At 41.2% G+C, this 18,195-nt stretch overlaps 1 protein-coding gene across 3 annotated transcripts in view; it reads right to left on the bottom strand.

Moving 5' to 3' along the window:
• The window catches only part of DMXL2 (Dmx like 2), a 123,962-nt gene that overhangs the window by 86,090 nt on the left and 19,677 nt on the right, over positions 1 to 18,195 (bottom strand). For all 3 annotated transcript variants that reach the window (XM_066592607.1, XM_066592606.1, XM_066592610.1), the window contains exons 3-9: positions 15,924 to 15,998; positions 14,044 to 14,122; positions 11,519 to 11,672; positions 6,718 to 6,784; positions 4,014 to 4,192; positions 1,938 to 2,115; positions 176 to 350 (exon numbers count right to left, since the gene is read on the bottom strand). In XM_066592607.1, the coding sequence (XP_066448704.1) occupies positions 176 to 350; positions 1,938 to 2,115; positions 4,014 to 4,192; positions 6,718 to 6,784; positions 11,519 to 11,672; positions 14,044 to 14,122; positions 15,924 to 15,998 (907 nt within the window). The remainder of the gene's footprint in view (positions 1 to 175; positions 351 to 1,937; positions 2,116 to 4,013; positions 4,193 to 6,717; positions 6,785 to 11,518; positions 11,673 to 14,043; positions 14,123 to 15,923; positions 15,999 to 18,195) is intronic.

An 18,195-nucleotide genomic window follows, 5' to 3' on the forward strand; every position in this document is an offset into this window, starting at 1 on the left:
AGAGGCATATAGAAAATATTAACAAGAAATGAATTCAAGCATGTCTATGATAAGTATATATCCATCCTAAGAGGAAAAAAGAATATAAAAAGGCAGACTAGAAGGAGCATGTGGTCTTTTTCTGTGTTTCTAAAAGTACAGAGAGGTAAATAAAATCTATAAGCTTCTACTTTACCAGTGTTTGGATTTATGCTTGCTGCTATGTGAAAATGACACAAAGAATTAGCGTGATGCGAGATGTGCCTGTGGGCTTCCTGCTGGCTTGGCTGACTTGGTAGCAATTCCATGTGAGCAGCCAGAACAGAAGATCGTCTTCTGCCCCTCCTCAAGTGTTTCAAGTGATGAATTGTCTGAATAAGAGCAAAAACAATAAACACTTTAACATTTCATAAGTGGCAAAGAAATATACAGAAGAACAATACATGACCATTCATCATATAACATGGGTTCAAAAGAACGCAGCTATATTTTTTTCCACTAATTAAAATCAAAAACTGAAAGATATTTTTCTCATCTTTTTATTTTCTACTACAGATTTTTTTAAGTTATACTGTATGCTTCAGAGGCTTTTCACATCATTCCGAGATATGCTTTACAGCAGGCTTATGTATGTGGGCAGATGTGCCACCGACTAAAGCATTTTGCATTGGGACAAACAATTGTAACACTCATGCCCACTGTCGACCAATGCTCATTACCACAGGTAGATCAGCCGATGTAAAACATCTCTTAGGCTAACTTCAGAAGGAGCAAGTGCAATATGGAGTCGCGAACTGCGTCCCCATATTGCGCTCCCCAGGAATTCCCCAGGGTTGCTAGGTGTTTTCATGTGAAAACAGCCTCGCATCACTTTGGGGATGTAGGGATCCTCTGGCGCAGCCATCAGCCCCAGCGGGGTTTCTCCCATTATTTTCAATGGGAGACCTCGCATTGCATGCACCTAGTATGTGGTGCGAAGCTGCCGCTGGCTCCATTGAAAGAATGGGCGCTGCAATGTGATCACTCACAAGATAGAACATGCTGCGGTTTCCTGCATAACTGCGTATCGTGGTGCCATGCGGGAAAACATTGCTCATTTGTATGACCCCATTTAAAAGAATGTCCTTCACAGTGTAGATTAATTATTAAAACTCGATTTTATTATAATTTGTTAAAATATAACCCATGGGGCACACCAAACAAAAATAAAGACTAACAATTACAGCCCTTAAGGACTATGTGGTGGCATTATCTCCCCCCCCTATTTATTAATGGGAGAGGAAAGGAACTCAGCACAGTAAGCCACCCCGATGATTGTTATTGGAAAAGCCTATATTCTTCCTGGCTTCTCCACTTCAGGTAAGATTGTACTAATTTCTGGTTGTTGAGTTACTGGGTACATATAATATATGATTGTTTGTATTATTTTTTGTGGAGGACAGGGAGAGAAAACGCATCAATTCTGCTATAGTTTTTTTTTTTTTTACAGCGTTAATCATGGGTAGTACCCCATCATTGGGTAATCCAGCACATTCTGTGTAGATTACAGTGTTAAGACCAGGTCCAGTGTAATGTATGGCATATGTGAGGTGTTATGATATGGGTCATATTTCTCCACTAAATTATGTTCTGGCAATGTTCTCCAGCCCCTGGGGAGTACAGATTGCCTACCAACTGTCAGGGGAGGAGTCAGGCCTGTGATTGGTGGACATCCTTAACAGGCAAAGTTAAGAAGAGCAGAAGAGTGGGTGCAGTTAAGTGTAGTTATATGTCCCGCAAAAAACAAGCCCTCGCATTGCCACTTAGACGGAAAAATAAAAAAAAAAGTTATGGTTTTTAAAAAGGTGGAGATTAAAATCCCCCCCCCAAAAAAAATTGTCGCTTTCTCATGGCCAAAATAGACTATTTTCCTATAAGGGTTAGGAGAGATCTACATGTCCATATTTTAAATAACTTACCTCAAGAGCATGTTCAATCTTATCCTTCTGCTTCCCTGCGTTTGACAAACTGCTGCTGGAACTGCCATAATCAACTATCTGACCTCCGAGAAGGCTATCTTCTGGCAAAAGTGTCTCAGCCCAGAGGCGACAAATGCCGTCTTGACAGGATGTAAGTAGCACATTGCACACAGATCCCCTGGAATAGAATTAAATGCTCAATTAAAGTAGTGTAGCAAAAGTGATGGAGGTTGGAGGGTAGTTCATTGAAGTATAAGCAGATCCCAGGAAGAGCAGATTATTTTATTTGCCTTACAATTTCACTGTAGAAAACAAACTGACAATAACTAAAGGCCAATTTACACGGGGCGATTATCCTTCAGGAGTTGTTCAAACTCCAGCACTCCCATGGGAACATGAACAATAGTCATACCATGTAAATGCATGCAGAGACTGCACGAGAGTTGTTCAGTTGTTAGGTCTCTGCATGCAGAAAACTGAACGACGAACCATTCTGTATAAACGGGAGTCATTCAGTTGTGAACAGCTGTCTGCTTACAGTGAATGGAGGCGGGCGGCGGGAGAGCGCTCCTTGGCCCGATGCGCCTCCATGCTGGCCGCTCTGCCACTGATACTCACTTCTGTTTGCCTGACAGTTTGTCCCATGTAAATGGGGTTGAAATTAGCAAATTACAGAAAACCTAAATTTTAAGACCTGAGCATATAATGGGGATATTTATATTACACACGGAGCTAGCAGACCTACTACCGTATATCCACCTCTCTTCATGCACTCTGAATGAATCCCCGCAGTAAAGTTCAAATTTCTGTGCTGATTAATTTCTTATAGGGGCTGTACCAAGATTTCAAGTTATCCCTTAACCATAGGGGCATAACTTGATGATCTGTAGGGGTCTCACAGCTGAGACTCCCACCGATCTCAAGAACAGGGGCTCCGTGTCCCCCTCTGCGGAGGTCGCAGTGACGTCAGAATGAATGCCATTATTTTTATGGGATAACCCTTTTAAATGCTGCATACAATGTTATCATTGAATTCAAGATCCTAAGTTCACATTAGTGGTGGCTGCATTTAGCCAGAAATTCACAATTTACCCCCGTATGAATACAAGGCATTTAAATCACAAAAAAAGCTCCAATCTCCAAAAAGAGACAACTGTGCAATATTCAAACTTAAAGTACATTCCTAAGCTTTATTAATTTGCATTTTGACAGCAAATAACTTTCAATATCCAGGACAACCCGTTAACATACAGAAAGTACATGTTGAATGTCATGTTATGTCATTCGACAGACACAATCAACACACCTGCATATTTAGTTTGTCTGTGAAATATACAGCATTTTCATGTACCAAACGCTGCGTATTCAGGGCATTGTGTGGGGTTTTCTTGCACACATGTTCATTGCGTTTTTATAATATGAAAAAAAGGTTTGGTACAGTGTTGGCCAGTAGAGCAATGTGTGATTGTTCTCAGTGAGAGAAACCAAGTAATCTTGTAGATATGATGCCTTTTAATGGCTAACAAAAATACATGATGTTACAGCAAGCTTTCAGGTTCTTATTGATGAAGGGTCGATAATAAGAACCCAAAAGCTTGCTGTAACATCATGTATTTTTCTAGCCATTAAAAAGGTATCATATCTACAAGATTACTTGGTTTCTCCTACTGAGAACAATTACACATTGTATTTTTTCAAACGCGCAAAAAAAAAAAAAAACCTACAAGAAGGGCGCTGTGATTTTATACGTACTTACGAATTTATCGTGCATATTTACGCGCTCCCGCAGACTGTAATGGGGTGTTTTGTTTCGTAATATGGACCAAAAATAGGAAAAGCTGTGATTTTTTTTTTCACATCCGTAAAAGGTCTGAATACCCCAATGCAAGCCAATGGAGTTTCAGCACACTCAATACACAACGCAAATATGCCCGAGTGAAGTCCTAAGGGGCAATATATCATTTTCTGTAGAATACACGTGTGTGCAGCAACAGGAAACAGAAAATCTAATGAATATAGCAGTCAACCACATTTTACCAACATCTTCAACCACAAGATGGTACACATCTGTTTTACCTTGGCATAAACCTGCTTGTGTTCCTCCATGAAAAACCAACCACAGCTCGAGGGTGGGCTAGGTACACAAATGAGAAGTTGACATCAACTGGGCTCCCCTTTTTCTCTTGAACTTCATGAGGTAAAAAAGAGGATTTCCATCCAGTCAAAGGGTACCAGACCTTCAGAAGACAGTCGTCCTGCGGAGAGAGTGGCATGTATCATGCAGTCTTGGATCCCCTCACAACAGTCCAGCCTCAACACCAAATATTGAGATCAGTTGGGCTCTCTTTACACCCATTACCCCTACCCCCTCCTCCATCTGTCCTTTGAGAACAAGAAATATTCTGAAACAGACATTATAATATAACCTCTCAATTTTATATGCAGAAGCATTTCCTTTTGCAGTAAAGGATCTCTCCCCTGCTTTCATTTTTGGGCACATACATTGATCTGATTGTTTGCTATGGGCAAGCCATTTTATCTTTTAGGCAGTTTCATAAATCACCCCCACAGAATAAATGGGAAAAAAAAAACATTCAAGACAATGTTCTAACTCAGTTGGTGACATAAAATTCTCTTATTTTGAATAGTACACCTTCCCCATTGTCTATATTATGCTTTATATACCAATAAGTAATACCTGGCTCCGAAAAAGGGGGGAAAATTTTTCAATGATAAATGTCACAAGAAAAACAACAGTTTTAAGAAAAATGCTGTGCGAGACCTGCCTAAACAGTTCTAAAATGAATGCTGCTCCATACAACTCTGAGAACCTTATGGAAAAAGCCAAGCGAGAGCACATAGCCATCTCTTACATAGTTGTAAGGAGTGGCAGCACGACTACTTCCAATGAACTCCATTTCCCTACGGAGTTATTTTGCAGGATCCTTTATTTTCCCAAATCACCCCAGAATAAAAAGTAGCATTATTAACAATACTTCTGTTTTGTGCTATCAGATTCTGATTATTGTCCTTCTCATATAGCAGCCATTGATCTTCAATAACTATAACGCCGCTTTTACATTTGTGCCAAAACCTTCACATTTGCAGATCCAGCACAAAATACAGGAAGAAAAAGGTCCGGTAAAATGCTGAAAACCAAAACGGACCTTATTATAGTCAATGGGGTCCATTCAGCACTGTTCGGTTCCGTCATAAGACGGATCTGTTCGGTCTGGGGATTCCCTTTTCCTGCTCCCTGAATAGAGCAGTAAAAAACAAACAAAAAGAACCCTGACACAGCTGAGAAAGCAGCGTCCTCTCCAGATAATAAAGCTCTATTTATTGTGGGGCTTTTCACTTACCTGAGCTGGTCGCCAAGTCGCTGACAAACTATTAGCAAGAGAACATGGATGCATGGAACGACTGCTACTATTCTATATCCGCCTCTTGTAAACCTACGCTAGCATGGGACCGAATTGAAAAAAGTTTCCTAACATAGTTATCAGTCACACCCTTTACAACTGCAAAGTTGACCGATAAATAGGGAAACTTTAATTCCCTACAGTTTCCTTGTCAGTCTGACATTTTTATCTCCTCTTGAATTCTACTGAGCAATTCAACTTCAACTGCTGGGAATCAGTCCTACAAGCATATCAATCAACTGCTGGAGCTATCCACGAGAAAACATCGGGCCCCGCAATGTGATGTCCAGACGAGTTAGATATGTGGTTTCCAGGCAGACACACCTATGCATCATTTACTATAGCAGGAATGTGAGAGCACAAGCATCCGAGTTGAAGTGCAGCCTTTCCAGCAGGCTCTGCACAGTATACTCCATATGAGGTACTGCAGCAGGGAAGCACAACGTTCCCTTTGCATTATACAAGAGCTCTGCTGTGCTGTCAGGGCCTGTCGATTGTTTCCAATAGTGGACACAGCCCTGGGCTATGAAACAGACTGCAGCCCAGGATCAGCACAATATAAACATATATTTACAAACTTACTAAGAACTTGATACAAATTCCTTTTATGTAAATCGGTGCGTAAAGGTTAATGTTTGCATGGATATTGTAAGGATTACATAATCTTGAGCAGAAAAAAAATCTTGCTTCTTGCCAAAAACCAATGGGAAGTTCTAAAATCTTTTTCTCAAAATATTTATCTGGAGAGCACAAAGGTAATCCCCTAGGTCAGGAGGTTTAAGGGAGCTAGACCAGCATAGATGAGTCACACCCATGATGGAAATAGAAACAAACTGCCATCTGAAGCGGAGGCAGCAAACGCCTTCTAGCTGGAAGTCTAACGATGCCATCTGTCACAGAATCATATGCCTGGATAATCATGGATGCTGCAGCATGACTTTAGAGGATAGAGGAAAACAACCAAATCTGGCATTACCAAGCTGCTAAGATACATAGGATATAAAATTTAACTCGTTACCATTATGTTGTTTTCTTTATTTTTATTTTTTCACGCTCTATATAGAAAAGGCAGTTATAAGAGGATAATATTCAAATAAGGTCAATTTCAGTGTCACTTAAATGACAGGATATTAGCTTAACTCTCCAGGGAACAGGGTGCAAAGAATATCATACCAGATCTAGAAAGCATTGATGATAACAGATGAGATCAATTAAGTACTCCTGCTACAAAATGTTAGGTTTTTCTTTTGTTTTTAACTATAACTATTATGTAAGAGTTACAATGGCACGTTGCATGTTTTGTCGCCTACTTACTGAACAGTGACCTTTAATGAACAACATAGCAAGAAATATCTTACCTTCCCTGCAGTTGCAAAGTATTCCCCATCTGGGGACCATTTCATCAAAAGCACAGGCACTGCAGTTCTGTGAGCAAAGAGACATTAAATATTCATTGCCATGGTCTGCCGTTTTGCAACATATGTAAATTAGATCAATAAATAAAGAGAACTCGCTGGTTATAGTCGGTTATTAATCATTTATGCTACAACCTAAATGATAGATGGCAAATTATATTAGAGCGGTGCAGTATAAGGTCAAATATACAGTGGATCATAAACAAAAATGGCTTGTAGTTACTTTCCATAGTAAGAAAGGCTCTCTGATAAATTGGCCCCAGTTCTTACCCATATACAATATTTATCCTAAAATTTGAAGTTTTGGTAGGTTTTACTCAATTCCACTATTGCAATGCATACCTGTAGGAAAGCGCAACAGGAGATGGCATCAAGCATGCAGTTCCTACGCTACTCGTTCTAGGCTTACTCCATCTAGCCTCATGACCTATGCATGTTCTGGGGAAGTGAAGCGTCAAGCTTAGAGGAAGGAAACTCTTCTGACTCAGTAAATTATGAAACCCACCATGTAAACACAAGGACAGCTCAATATAGATTCACTGTAGCAATGTACAAGCCTTTTAGTGTAGCAGTAAAAAGATACATTTGTTCTGAGATTGTATCAAGAGTACACAAAGTAGCACCTTGTACAGAAATCATAGAGGAATGCTTTATATTTCTATAAACACTCACTCTTCCAATCCTGTGATAATTAGTTTTCAGTTTAAAGTGCAATTGTCATTTACATTTTCTTAATGGACAGAGCAGATGATTCCAAGCATTTTTTCAATGTTTAATTTTTCTATGTATTTTTAGTAGAAAAAGCCCCTTGAAATGCTGCACCTACCCCTATTGAACCATGCGGCCGATGAGCAAAATTAGTCTTTAGCTAGTTGAATAGGGAAGAGTGACTACATGAACCTCTGCTCATCAATGTCCTGTACTCTGTCAGTGTCTTAGTGCATCGGTGAGAATTGTGTATCAGGACTCGGCATGGAGCGAGCACAATGTGAGGAGGAGAAGCCATATGCAGCGCAGGACAGCTTCTCCTCACACAGTGCCCAAGGCGATGCAGTAGGATTAGATGAACTACTGTGGGGATAAGTAGATTAATTATAGAATGATCAGCAGCAATTATTACAAGACTATAATATGTGCAAAGCTGCAGTTGAGAATGCAGGCAAAGTGAAGCACAAAGGTCCCCTGTATTCACTATGCCTACGCAGCTAGCTGAAGGTGGATTTCGCTTAGTAATGCGCCTCAGCTGCATAGGTCAATAGGAATAGCCGAAGTAGTTCAAAGGGCTTTTTTTCTGCTAAAATGCACAGACTAGGCTAATTAAACATTAATCACTGTTCTGTACAGTAACATAAGTGACAGTTACACTTTAAAGTATGTAACTTAAATATAGCAATGCACTAAATGTGCCACCTTATGTAGGATATGACAAGTGTTCAGTTCAACCATGAAGTCAACAGTGACATTTACACTTTACATTAATAAGACTTACAAGAGGACTGGGGAGGTTCTAGAAGGACAAAAAGTTGGAAAGGAGGTTCAACTGAGATCTAGAATTGTGGCAGGCTGATTCTCTACTTTTGGCCAGGAACTGAATAATAAATATATGATATTTAAAGCATCATTACTACCAGATTCTAGTAATATGGCTGAACAAATGCAACCATTACTCTAAAAGGCATTACTTTACTACTTGCTATTTAAGGCCAAATGCACATGGCCCGGTCGGATTCTGCATGCGGGATCCTGCAGCGGAATCCGACCTGATGCCCGGCCGGTGATCCCTGCATATCTGTCCAGATCAGTCTTGCGGATGTGGCGGTACAGATGACGCCGCGCCATTGCTAGGCGATGATGCGGATTCCGCGGCCTGTCCGCAATTACAGCTGCGGATCGGACGGTTTCCATTGACTTCAATGGAATCCATCCGCACGGAATCTGCACCGGAGGCTTCCGTTGACTTCAATGGAAGCTTTCTGCACAGAATCTGCGCATAAATAGAACATGCTGCCACTTTACCTCCATGAGCGGAAAAAAAATAAAATAAAATCACAATTGATTTCTGCTCATGAATAGGAAAAGCAATTGTGCATAGTGCACCTATGGGCAGCATTTGCTGCGAAATCCAGGAGCGGACGTCCGCTCCGGATTCCGCAATGCAAATACGCTGATGTACATTGGGCCTAAGCAGGATACTTTTCATATAGCTGTGTAAACAGAGTACAATTGGTAATACATACCCATTATACTATCTTAGGCCTTAGTCAGACGGGCGTTTTTAGCCGCGATTTGCGCATGCGTCCGGCGATTTTATAAAACCATTGCTTTGCAATGGTATCGGACACATGAGCGCTTTTTATGCGCTCGTCCGATAAATTATAGAACAAAAAAAAAAAACGCAGATCGCACCTATCTGCGATCTGCGATTCCTGTTCTCTTCTCTATATGCGCTCAATGGGGCCGGCGGCAGCAGCGCCGACCCCATTGAGAACATATAAAAGACAAATCATTCTTCTCTGCCACAGCTGTAACAGCTGTAACAGCTGTGGCAGAGAAGAACGATGTTTGCCCATTGAATTCAATGGAGCGGCAATACAGCCGCTCCATTGAAAGCAATGGGCTGCCGGCGTGCGCGGGGTGAATTGTCGGGAAGGGCTTAAATATATAAGCCCTTCCCTGCAATTCATCCTAAAATGTGTTAAAATAAAAAAAAAATTGTATACTCACCTTTCCGCTGCAGCCGGAGTCCAGCCGCGGCCGCTGTCAGTTCTCCTGAACTGCTTCTTGGCACTATTCAGCCGGCGGGGCTTTAAAATCCCCGCCTGCTGAATGATCTGCCTCTGATTGGTCACAGCCCTGACCAATCAGAGGCTGAAAACACTCACACACCCATTCATGAATTCATGAATGGGTGAGTGACTGCTGCCTCTCAGCTCTGAGCCAATCAGGGGCAGGTCTGACTCACATCCATTCATGAATTCATGAATGGGTGTGAGTGAGGCATGCCTCTGATTGGCTCAGCGCTGAGCCAATCAGGGGGCAGGTCTGACTCACACCCCCTTCACACCCACTGCAGGACGGCCGCGCGGAGCTCCGGCTGCCGGGAGAGAGTATACAATTTTTTTTTATTTTAACACATTTTAGGATGAATTGCAGGGAAGGGCTTATATATTTAAGCCCTTACCGACAATTCATCCAGGGCTCGCCCGCAGCGCATTGCTTTAAATGGAGCCGGCTCTATTGCCGTCTCCATTGAATGCAATGCGCTGGACAGCTCCGGCCCGTTTCTAATGAAACGCGGCTAGGAGCAGATTTTCGGGCGATTTGCGGGCGACTTGCGCGCACTGGTCACGCGATTTGCGGATGCGCATCCGTCATGCGATCCGCAAATCGCGCGAAAAAACGCCCGTCTGACTAAGTAAGGCCTTACACTGCACTATTTTTTTTATCCTTCTTCCATACACACAGACTCGCTTATTTCATTTACTGACTACTTTAAAGGTGCACACATATACCCCATATTATTTATCTCCTGTGATAGATTCCACCAGAATCTGGGCATGTAATGCATGATAGCTTAGTAGCTTATGAATTCAATGCACATTATGCACACTTCATTCTCCACCTCTAGGTTAGCGGAACAATTAAAAACACACCTAAACAGTTAAAATACCTGGTGGATTTCATACCAGACCAAGAACTGGTGAGAGTTTTATCCTCCATATTTTTCACTGAACTTGACCAACCACAAGATCAACCATTGAATAATGCAAAATCTCCAGGATGACAGATAGATCTGCCTTACTTAGAAATTTACATAACCAAGAACCTCAAGAATATCAGGGTCACTATCTTCAACTTCTCCCTGACCTTTCATATTGGACTCTCTCAATACAAGCTCTTTAGCTCACTTACAGCCAAATTCCAATTATATATGGATTTCCATTTTTCCTGCAGGCCATGATAGATGGTCATCTGATTACTTTGCATTCCTCTTCTGGTCTACAAGTCTTCCTCCAAAACAATGAAGTGGCTGAAGTCCTTCCATCTGATGGACTATGGCATTCTATCTGACGGATCTAGAGAGAGTCATAGATCTTCACAAATGGCATCTTTCATCTCCCCACTGAAGAGTTGCCCTCGGCTCTCTGGAAACACTAGCTGAATTACATCTATTTTTTATACTACTGTTCTCATTTTTGCCTCCAGTCACATCATGCATATTATATCTATTAACATATTTTATTCATAGCTGGCTTTCCGTCCTCCATGAGATAACATCTTCCCCCCAAATAGAGTTGGAAGCCCACTGCCTCTTCTTGCAATGACATTACTATAGGACCCTAGACTACACAGTGCAGTCTGCAATTTATGCTCCTTACTGTTCCAACACACAAATCCCTATTGGGATCCAGTTGTACACTCCTAACCTATTTGGTTTCACAAGTTGTTTAGAATTGCCCCACATATCTTGTTGGACTAATACTGACTAGTAAATTACATAATTGTACAGAATATTATTTAGTATATTGTTTTAGTTGCATACAGATATCTTGTCTTCCGCCTTAAGACTACTTTTTTATTACGTAACTCGGTACAGTAAGTTTTAAAATCGCCCAATAGAAACGGATTAAGCGAAGTCCAAAAAAATAATTTCAACATGTTATGCCACATAAGAAATTATGTTTGTAATTTTAGAACGTGTTCAGAACTGCTGCAGCATGACCAAAGTCTCTTCTCAACTTACTTGCATTGCCAGATACAGTTCCAGTCATTCAGGGCAGGTTGAACTTTATCCTCTATGACGTCTCTGTCAAGATCATCCTCATCCTCTTCTAGAATATCACTGGAAGGTGGTGCCCATAATTGTAAGTATTCAGTGGCTGTCAGCAGTCTGTTACCTGCAGATTATTCAAGAATATAGAGAAGATAACTTCTTTATAACTCCTGGATTTGGAAAATGACAAATGGTTCATACAATGGTTAAACAATTTCATTTAATATAATAGCATTGTGGGTACATATATATTATACACACATACATAGACACTCACATTGAGCTGATCATTAAATGCCTTCATTTCTGCTTTGCAATCCCATCCACATTTGCAATACACCAAACCATAAGAAACCTATATTAAAGTAGGCTTTATAATTTAAATGAGAAGTCCCACTACAGCAAGTTATCCTCTGATCGGTGGGGTTCCGACCACTAGGACCCCACCAATCCAAACAACGTAGCTCCGTCAGGTAATAAAGCGTGGGTAGCAGTGGAAATGCATGCACACCTGTGCTTCATTCACTTCAATGGGACTGCCGAAGATAGCAAGGTTTAGGAACTTGGCCATCTCCTGTGGTCCATTCTCAGGTGAATGAAGTGGAGACACACATGCTCATACTCCGCTGCCCACTTTGATAAGCACAGGGGTTGCTTTCTCTAGATCGGTAGGGGTCACAGCCAGAGGTGTAACTTAAAGCTCCTCGGCCCTCATGCTAAATCTGTAACAGGGCCCCCAACTATAATGCTTTATTCATAGTACTGGGCTCCCTATATGGAGAAGAGAGGCCTAAGGCTCTTGGACCAGAGTGCAACCGCATCCCCAAAAGCTATGCCAGTGCTCACTGCAGTTGGATCCCGACCGATCAGCAAGTTATTCCCATCCATTGGAAGGAAGATAACAGACTTTAGTGGCAAGCCCCTTTAATTTTTCTTAACCAGCTGTAGAAAAATAATAAAATAGCCTATACTAACCTGTTTCAGCCACATATCCAACACCTCATCTGCTGTTCTCCCATCCAATGCTTGGTTTACAAGCTGCAGTCACCTGCATAGACTGACTGCAGCTTGTAAACAAGAGCGTTGATGCAAAGAACAGTAGATGTGACGCTGGAGCTGCAGGACTCCAGGACAGGTGAATATTAGCGGTTTTATTATTTTTCTGTGTGGCCTGCTGATTGAAAAAAAATATATATATAATTTACCTTTGAAAACCCCTTAAAAATAACATCTGTCAAATTACCCACACCCATTCCTGTACAGCACATATATAGCAAGCTATACGCACTCCAGCAGTATCAATAATATAGTGCCATACGAGAAGGAAACTAAGTCACTTCTTGGCTTCCTAGATCATGGACCTAAATGAATGACTTTAAAATGAAATTAAAGAATAAGAACTTTATGGTTCAAAATATATTTATTTATTTTGTTTAACGTATACAGCATATATCAACATAGGCCTACAATCCAGGCCAACTTACAACTTTCGCTATGTTTAGTTTATTTGTGCAAGATTGAATAAAACTTCTTTATGCTGGGTTCTTGGTTTCGGACATCTGTTGTAGGCTAACATATCTTAAAGAACCAACTCCAATTTTCAACTTTAACTAATAAATTGTTTGAGTGGTCCCATGCTCCTCCAGGAGAGACCCGGGGTGCATTAGGACGAGAAGAGAAAGAGCAAAAAGGTCAGATAATAATAGAGTTGAGTTAGGAATGAAAAGAAAGGGGGGGGGGGTGTAGGGTCATCCTGCCTAACCCTGTCCACGCGGCTAGTACCGTCCAGGTCCCTCTACACAAGGGTGGAATGGCTCCTCGGGGGTGGAATAGACCCCGTTCGGATCCAGTTGGATATCTCCATTGTCCCTCTCTTTGAGGTCCAGGCACTCCAAATTGCTATGTATTTATTGTATCTGATTTCATCTCTGGCACATAGTTCTTCCATATAACCTAACCGATCTATTGTTTCAAGCCACATTAGTCTAGAGGGGGCTGACTGGGCCTTCCATTTCCTCGGGATCACATGTCGGGTGGCTAAGATGAAGAACCTTAGTAGTGATTTTTTGGCGTTGGATATGGACCCGGGAAACATTGATAATAAGGCTATCTCCGATGTCAGCCGAAGGGTTGTCCCATTGACCCAGGAATATAGGGCTCCCACCTCAGAATAAGAACTTTACGGATGATCTTTTTGTTTATGTTTACAATGGCCAGCCAGCAGAAACATGGCAGGGCCATTACATCAGCCCGTACTAAAAATACAGGGCTGCCGAGATGACGACTAGATCAAAGTGCAGTACAACCCGACATACCATAAAACTAAACTCTGGTAACTATAGAGCAGCATTTAGATTTGTTCAGCGTAAACAATAGGGGAAGGGGCGGGAGGTAAAAACTGAAAGAAGAACTAGTAATACTAGTTCAAGAAAAAGCAACACATCCAAATGCTAAAGTTCAGCCACTAATCTCAATAAGCATAGTGACTTACTTACCTTGTGGATCCCAAGCCAAATTGTAGGTCACTGAACTGAGGAAAAACTGGCCCATCCTAATCCACTGATATTTAAGTTGCTAGAAAATAAATAAAATTATATATATTAAAATTTATATGTAAAGTTTAGATGACTGAGGTAGGTTTTATTTTTCAGTGAAAACAGGCTAATGGACATAATAGCAATAAGAAACTCATGCATTCAGCTTAGTTACCAGGTTTGTAAGTTAAAGGGGTTGCCCGAGCTAAGGAAACCCGTCACCAGTTCCCGCATGTGTTAAAATAACAATCCAGCGGTTGCTCACGTCTTTCTGCTACTATCTCTGTTTACAGGCTGCTGTGATGTCCCATAAACCCGCTACAGCAAGCAGCCAATGACAGCGCTCAGCTATAATCGCTGAGCGCTGTCATTGGCTGCTGCAGCTTATATGTAGATGACAGTCTGCAAAGTGACATTACCAGAAGATCGAAGCCGGTGGCATAGGGGGAGAGGGAAGAGGCGAGCAACTGCTGATATTTTAAGGCCTGAGGAACTGGTGATAGGGGATTCCTTAACTCAAGATAACCCCTTTTAACTACAATAAAAAAAAAGGTTATGTTCCCTTTAGTTTTAAGACAATGTTCAAAACCTGCTGAAAATATGAAGACCTGTAATAATGATGGAGCTCTGCTGCTGAGTCCAGCAGAGGACACAAAGGTCAACCTCCTGGTAATCGTTTCCATTTTTGGCTGGGGAATGACTAAGGGTGTGGCTTAAAGCTGCAGGCACTACAGTATAGTGACACCGATTTCAGCGGTCTGTCACTTATATAGATTGGTTAGCCTGATTTGGAAAACTTGAGTTCGAAAGCGTGCAACAAATAAAAGTTAAAAAAAAACAAAAACCTCCTTTTGCCATATTTATAATTTTAAAAATCTACATAAACAATGAGCCCTCACACAACTATGGCAATGGAAAAATAAAGTTATGGCTGTCAGATGATGGCAGCAGAACATTATTTTATTTTGTTCCAAAGATGTTTTATATTTTAAAAAGTAGAAGAAAAAAAAACCTATATAAAATTTGGTATCGTACTAATCGTACTGACCCACAGAATAAAGTTATGTCATTATTGCGGTAGTGAGTACACTGTAGAAACAAGACCCTCCTCAAAAGATGGCGAAATTTCGTTGTTTTTTTTTCCATTTTACTCAACTTAGAACCATCCCAACAAAACTCACAAAAAAAACACATCTCCCCAACAAAAAACAAGCCCTCAGACAGCTAGTGGGTAGGAGAAAAAAAAACAAAAATGGAAACAAAAAGGGCCGCATCCATCACTGGTTAACAGTATGAATGAGAGTTGGATGGTAACGCTATTCCATCTTCTACCAGGATATCTTGGTGCCAAGTACTATAACTCTTTCACCTAGTCATTTACTATAGTCTTTTCTATCAAAAGTTTTAAAAATGTACAATAAAGGCCGAATGCAGACGGCTGGATTGGATTCCGACTGCGAAATTTTCGCAGCGGGATGCTACCATGTGCCCCTGCAGCAACCTCCGGCTTACCTGTCTGGCGTCTTGACTTTGTGCTGTGGTTGTGCCAGCTGGCACACAACCGCACATGCACAGTGCAGGGCTGGTGTGTCAGCGATGACGCGGCAGTGCGAGGCTTACACTGAAATAGGACGTGCTGCGCTTTCCATCCCGCTAGCGGAATATCGCAGTTGATTTCCGCTCGTGGGCAAGGAAATGAATTTTTCAATGCATGTCCTATGGGCTGTATTTGCTGCGGGATCCGGAGCTCTGGATCCCGCAGTGCAAATCCGCCCGTCTGCATTAGGCCAAATGCTACCCGTGTTGCAAGAATGACACAGACACAAGATATTACTACTTACACTGTTTCTTTTGTAGGAGTTAGTTGTAGCTAGTGGTTCAAAAATGCAAACAGTGTTTCCATAAGAAGCAGCAATCTGGAAGATAGAAAACAATTTACTAAAAAGTTCAGTTCTGTTTATTGCATGCATGTACATATTTGTGGATATCATGTTTTGCCGTCATTGATATTAGATTATAATTGTTTTGAATCCACTGACAATATGATGTCAAGCCAAAAAAGGGAATATGGATGGATTTTTCTTGTCTTTCTGCTTCTGTTTCTGTTTCTATCATGGACACGCAGCTATTGAGTATCTTTAGTTTTCAATAAAAGTGCATGAATAAATCCCACAGAGCCGGTGATTAACAGAACGGAGTCAAATACTCAGCAACACATGGCAGAATCTCTCACTGCTCTGACGAGGGATATAAAGAGGAAGCAGGCAATCCAAGGATTCCTCCTAATTCACACGGTGCAGAATGGGGTCCATGTGGATGCTGGCATATAATCCAGCGGATGGTTCCAGTCTCCACAGGACGCAGATTTCCAACCGGCATGAAATGCTAAATGAAAGGATTTCACATAGTGCAATATATTCCAAAGCTGCATCCACATAACTTTATGAATCATACTCACAGACATGTGAATTAAAAGACACTGCAGGCTTCTTCCGGGGCATAATGCTCAGCTACATCCATGATTGTTAAATACCCCACACTTAAAATGCATGAACGTATAATAAAATCAACAACCATTTCTAAACTTATAAAGAAAACTCTTTCTAATCCACATCAATTCAAATATCAAAAATCAGCACATTAAAAATTTAATTTAAATGCCCAAACCCAATAATTATCCTCAAATAAAACTACACATGAATCCCCATTCATAAAAATATTAATGGGTTACATGGTACAAACCCCACAAACTCCCTACACATAGATCCCCATTCATAAAAATCTGTGGGTCACATGTAACAAATCCTTCAATAAAAACAGTCCCATCTGTCCATTACCAGAGAGCTCACAGTCCCATTAATCCAATGTAATACTAAGACATACAGCTTTTATTTTCGGAAGCACTTTAATTCAAACTCCGCATTTAACCCTGTAGTATTCAGAGTAAAAATACAACACCCTTCACGTTTACTGAAGTTTATCGTCTCCCTGCCAATGTTCTCTCCTCAGTTCCATACCACAGAATTTTACACCAGATTTTTATTATGCCTCTTCAAAAAATGTGCGAAAACACTATGGCCTCCTTGCCTTCTCTTAGGTTTTTGCAGTGCTCCGCGATATGAGTCTTCGATTTCCTTCTAGTATACCTCAACCCGTAAAGGGCACTCCAATATATATAACACCCACACTATCGCACTGTCCTTGATATCAAAGGGTTTATTGTCAATTACTCCATAAAAACATCAGTATCACAAATGCTGACATATAGGGAAGTACCTTACTGAGAAACCATTTATGGGACATCGTAGAAGTACTATTAAAGATCCGTTAGTTTACGGTTCCATTACACCAAGAGATACTCAAAAAACAAATAGAAAAGAGTTTTTCACATGTTTTAAGTGTAAGACTAGTTTCACACAGGCAAGGATAATATCGGGCCGTGAATCTTGGTCTGATATCGGCCCTCGCCATCCAAGTGAAAGCCCCAGTGATGCAGCCTCACATCATTGCGGGGATTCCCTTCATCCCAGCAGCGGCTGTCACAGCCGCAGCAGAGGATCGTGGAGTTCTCCCATTGCTTCCAATGGGGCCGGCAAATGGGCGATATCGCAGGAAGATAGAACATGCTGCGATTTGTTTCCTGCATAGCATCGCGATGCCATGTAGAAAAACATTGCTCTCGCGCGATTTTCTCGGCCATGTGCAACCGGCCTAAATATGACTGGGCGGAAAGATTTCTGATACTGATGTTTTTTTTTGGTTCAAAATGTTTTATTGAGCATTTTTAATAAACAAATATACATTAACAAAATGAAGAAGGGTTAACAGGGAGGGGGTGAGGAGGAGTTGGGTAGGGATGGTGATGGGGGGGGGGGGAAGGGTAGTCGTGAACTATATTCTGTACATTGAGTTCAATGGCAATATATTGGTAGGACAGTACGAGTATCTTCTGGGTCGGCTTCCAAAGTCTGGTAGTTCAACCTTTTAGCTGTTTCCCACATATCACCAACCCTTAAACTTTATACTTTGTTACCTAGAGGACAGCCTTGTTCAGTGCACTCCCACTGAACCTGGTTAAAAAATCTCTCTGTACTGGGTTAAGTTATATCTATT

The sequence above is a fragment of the Eleutherodactylus coqui genome, chromosome 2, assembly GCF_035609145.1.
Source record: "Eleutherodactylus coqui strain aEleCoq1 chromosome 2, aEleCoq1.hap1, whole genome shotgun sequence".
In the NCBI taxonomy this organism is placed as follows: domain Eukaryota; kingdom Metazoa; phylum Chordata; class Amphibia; order Anura; family Eleutherodactylidae; genus Eleutherodactylus; species Eleutherodactylus coqui.